The sequence below is a fragment of the Eptatretus burgeri genome, chromosome 2 (genome assembly GCF_056783735.1).
Source record: "Eptatretus burgeri isolate ZD-2024b chromosome 2, Ebu_testis_v1, whole genome shotgun sequence".
NCBI classification, from domain to species: domain Eukaryota; kingdom Metazoa; phylum Chordata; class Myxini; order Myxiniformes; family Myxinidae; genus Eptatretus; species Eptatretus burgeri.
Genome location: NC_140962.1, coordinates 110,779,602 through 110,782,282, shown reverse-complemented (window position 1 = coordinate 110,782,282; position 2,681 = coordinate 110,779,602). Strand labels below are relative to the sequence as shown.

The following is a 2,681-nucleotide window of genomic DNA, read 5'->3' as shown; positions in this document are numbered from 1 at the left end:
CCTGAGACCACGTTTTCCACCTCCAAGAAACAGATGTGAGTTGATTGACTTTCTCGTTGAAGAATGGTGCCGCATCCCTCCTGCAGAATTCCAGATGGTGGTGGACTCTATGCCACGGCACATGCAGGCCATACTGCCCGCACGTGGTGGCCCAATGCCCTATTAAGTGACTTTACATTGGTGTTTCCATTTTGTTGTCCACTACCTGTATATTAACACAGCATACAGTTCGTCCTATATTGTGCAGTCACTCTCCTAAGAATGTCACATGGTTTGACACCTTCACTTCACTGACTTGTATGTACCTGAGTGAAAATAATTTTTATTCTACTATCAGCAAATACCCTTGTCACAAATTTGGTTAGGTGATCACCCACAGCAAAATGTAGGTTATGCTCAGCAATGATCTGTGTGAACAGTATGTCTACCTTTATCACCTTTTCTTTGAATGGTGTTACTTCAAACGGTTATGGGTGTTGATCAAGGTCACGTCGAAGGAAAAATATGCGTATACTCACAAAAGATTACGAAGCAGTTTTCCTTGCAATTGATTTCATATATTGTATGCATGTTTGAATGAGCAATTAATTACTTAGCAAGTGGAATACTAATGGGTTCTATGCTTTTTGGAAACGTTATTTACCTGAATTCCACATGGCCCGGACATAATTATATTCATCCACAACTACCTGCAACCACTCTGTATTGCATACCGCTCCAGAGCACGTGCAGCCCAGCACTTCAGAGCACAAGCTGACAATGCTTGAAGTCCTGTCTTGCTCAATCATCATACTAAAACATGCATTATTGTTTGTCTTTGGTCATTACTTTAGTCCCTTGGCAAGTTTGGTTGAGATTGGATAACTAAGGATCGGTCACAACTCATAATACTAAGGTTATAGCTACCTGGTCCCCAACTCACAGGTGTTCCGAAGGGCATTAGTGCAAACTCTCGATAAAGGTGTACTGTGTGGTGCCGCTCCTGGTGGGAGAGCGTATAAAGCTGGGCCTTCAATAATTAAATTGATTGTTTTCATCTTGTACCTATATTTATTTTCACTCATTCCTTTCACTATATTATTTAGGCTCGACTGAATCTGGAGGAATTCCCAAGTTTTTTTTTTTTGAAAAAAAAGTTTATTTTATTTTTAATTTGTTTTTTGCATCTTGGAAAAACGTCGCCAATTATTTTTGAGGTCAACACAGGCCAGAATTATTTTTTTTTCATCCCTTTCCCCCCCCCCATCATAAAATTGTCAATTTTCATCCCTGATCCAATTGTCTTGAAATTTGAACAGGATTTTCATATGACCACACTGAATTCAACCACCCATTATTTTTGAAGTCAACATAAGCCAAAAGGTCAACAAAGGCAAATTTTCTGAAATCCTCAATTTTCATCTGACTTGAAATTCGAACAGGATTTTCATAAAAATGACCGTGTCACATGGTTTGGCATTCATATTGGATAAAATTTGGCAGCCGCTTCTTTCGTAAAAACGATGGCAGGCAGCTCGTGCTGCAAAATTTAACAAAAAGAAAAGAACAAATAATAAGAAGCATGAAAAAGTAGAAAGAAAAACTGATGAAAGATTTAAAAGAGAAAGGAACACAGATCAAAGATATGAGGAAGAACAAGACAGGAGAAGGATTTCACCAGTTATTCCACAAAACTCCAATGCTGCAACAGGTAAAAGCTACCAGAGGTCTGTCATTGGGAAACATAGTCCACACAGCATCAGGATATGGTACAAACATAATGAAATAATTGACCAAATGCAGCATTGGAGTATCAGGAGGAACCCAAATAGATAAAGATGGAGTCGTCAGGAAGAACCTGAGGAGGATTTGGGTTTCGACTGCTACTCCTCCACCCTCAAACCCTTTCAACTGAACATTACCAAAGACTTTTTACCAGATTCACACCTCCGTAGACTAAGAAAAAGAAAGGAGAGATTGAGGGTGAAAAGAAACCACGTACACCAACAGAAAGTGCACACACGCATAACTTTTTGCAGTGTGTTTGATTTTCAGAGCGTTTCATCTTTCATGCAGTATGTTTGATTCTGTTTGCATTGCCCCTGACAGGCTGGGAATGGCACATTCAACCGAGCAAAGCTGTTGAATGTAGGCGCTATTGAGGCACTAAAAGACCGAGACTATGACTGCCTGGTCTTTAGTGATGTCGACATAATTCCAATGGACGACCGTAACTTGTACCACTGTGGACAACAGCCAAGACACCTCGCCTGCGCCATGGATAAATTTGGATTCAGGTTAGGCTCTGCATATATTTTGAGACTTCCTGGAAATTTTCATGATGCATGTTATGTGTTCTTATATTATCAACTTTTGTGTGTGTGTGTCCATCCTCTGTATATGTGTGTATGCATGTATGTATATACATATATATTATATGTATATATATTATATGTGTATATATATATATATATATATATATACACATATATATTATATGTATATGTATATATTATATGTATATGTATATATTATATGTATATGTATATATTATATGTATATGTATATATTATATGTATATATATATATATATATATATATATATATATATATATATATATATATATATATATATATATATATATATATATATATATATATGTATATATATATATATATATATATATATATATATATATATA

General features: G+C 36.3%; 1 protein-coding gene across 1 annotated transcript in view; it reads left to right on the top strand.

Annotated features, from left to right (window-relative positions):
- The first annotated feature begins 2,053 nt into the window (after positions 1-2,053).
- Positions 2,054-2,681, top strand: part of LOC147032824 (beta-1,4-galactosyltransferase 2-like) — an 18,446-nt gene continuing 17,818 nt past the window's right edge. Inside the window, exon 1 of the mRNA XM_085870716.1 lies at positions 2,054-2,276. Coding sequence (XP_085726842.1) covers positions 2,200-2,276 — 77 coding nt within the window. The 5' untranslated portion in view covers positions 2,054-2,199. The remainder of the gene's footprint in view (positions 2,277-2,681) is intronic.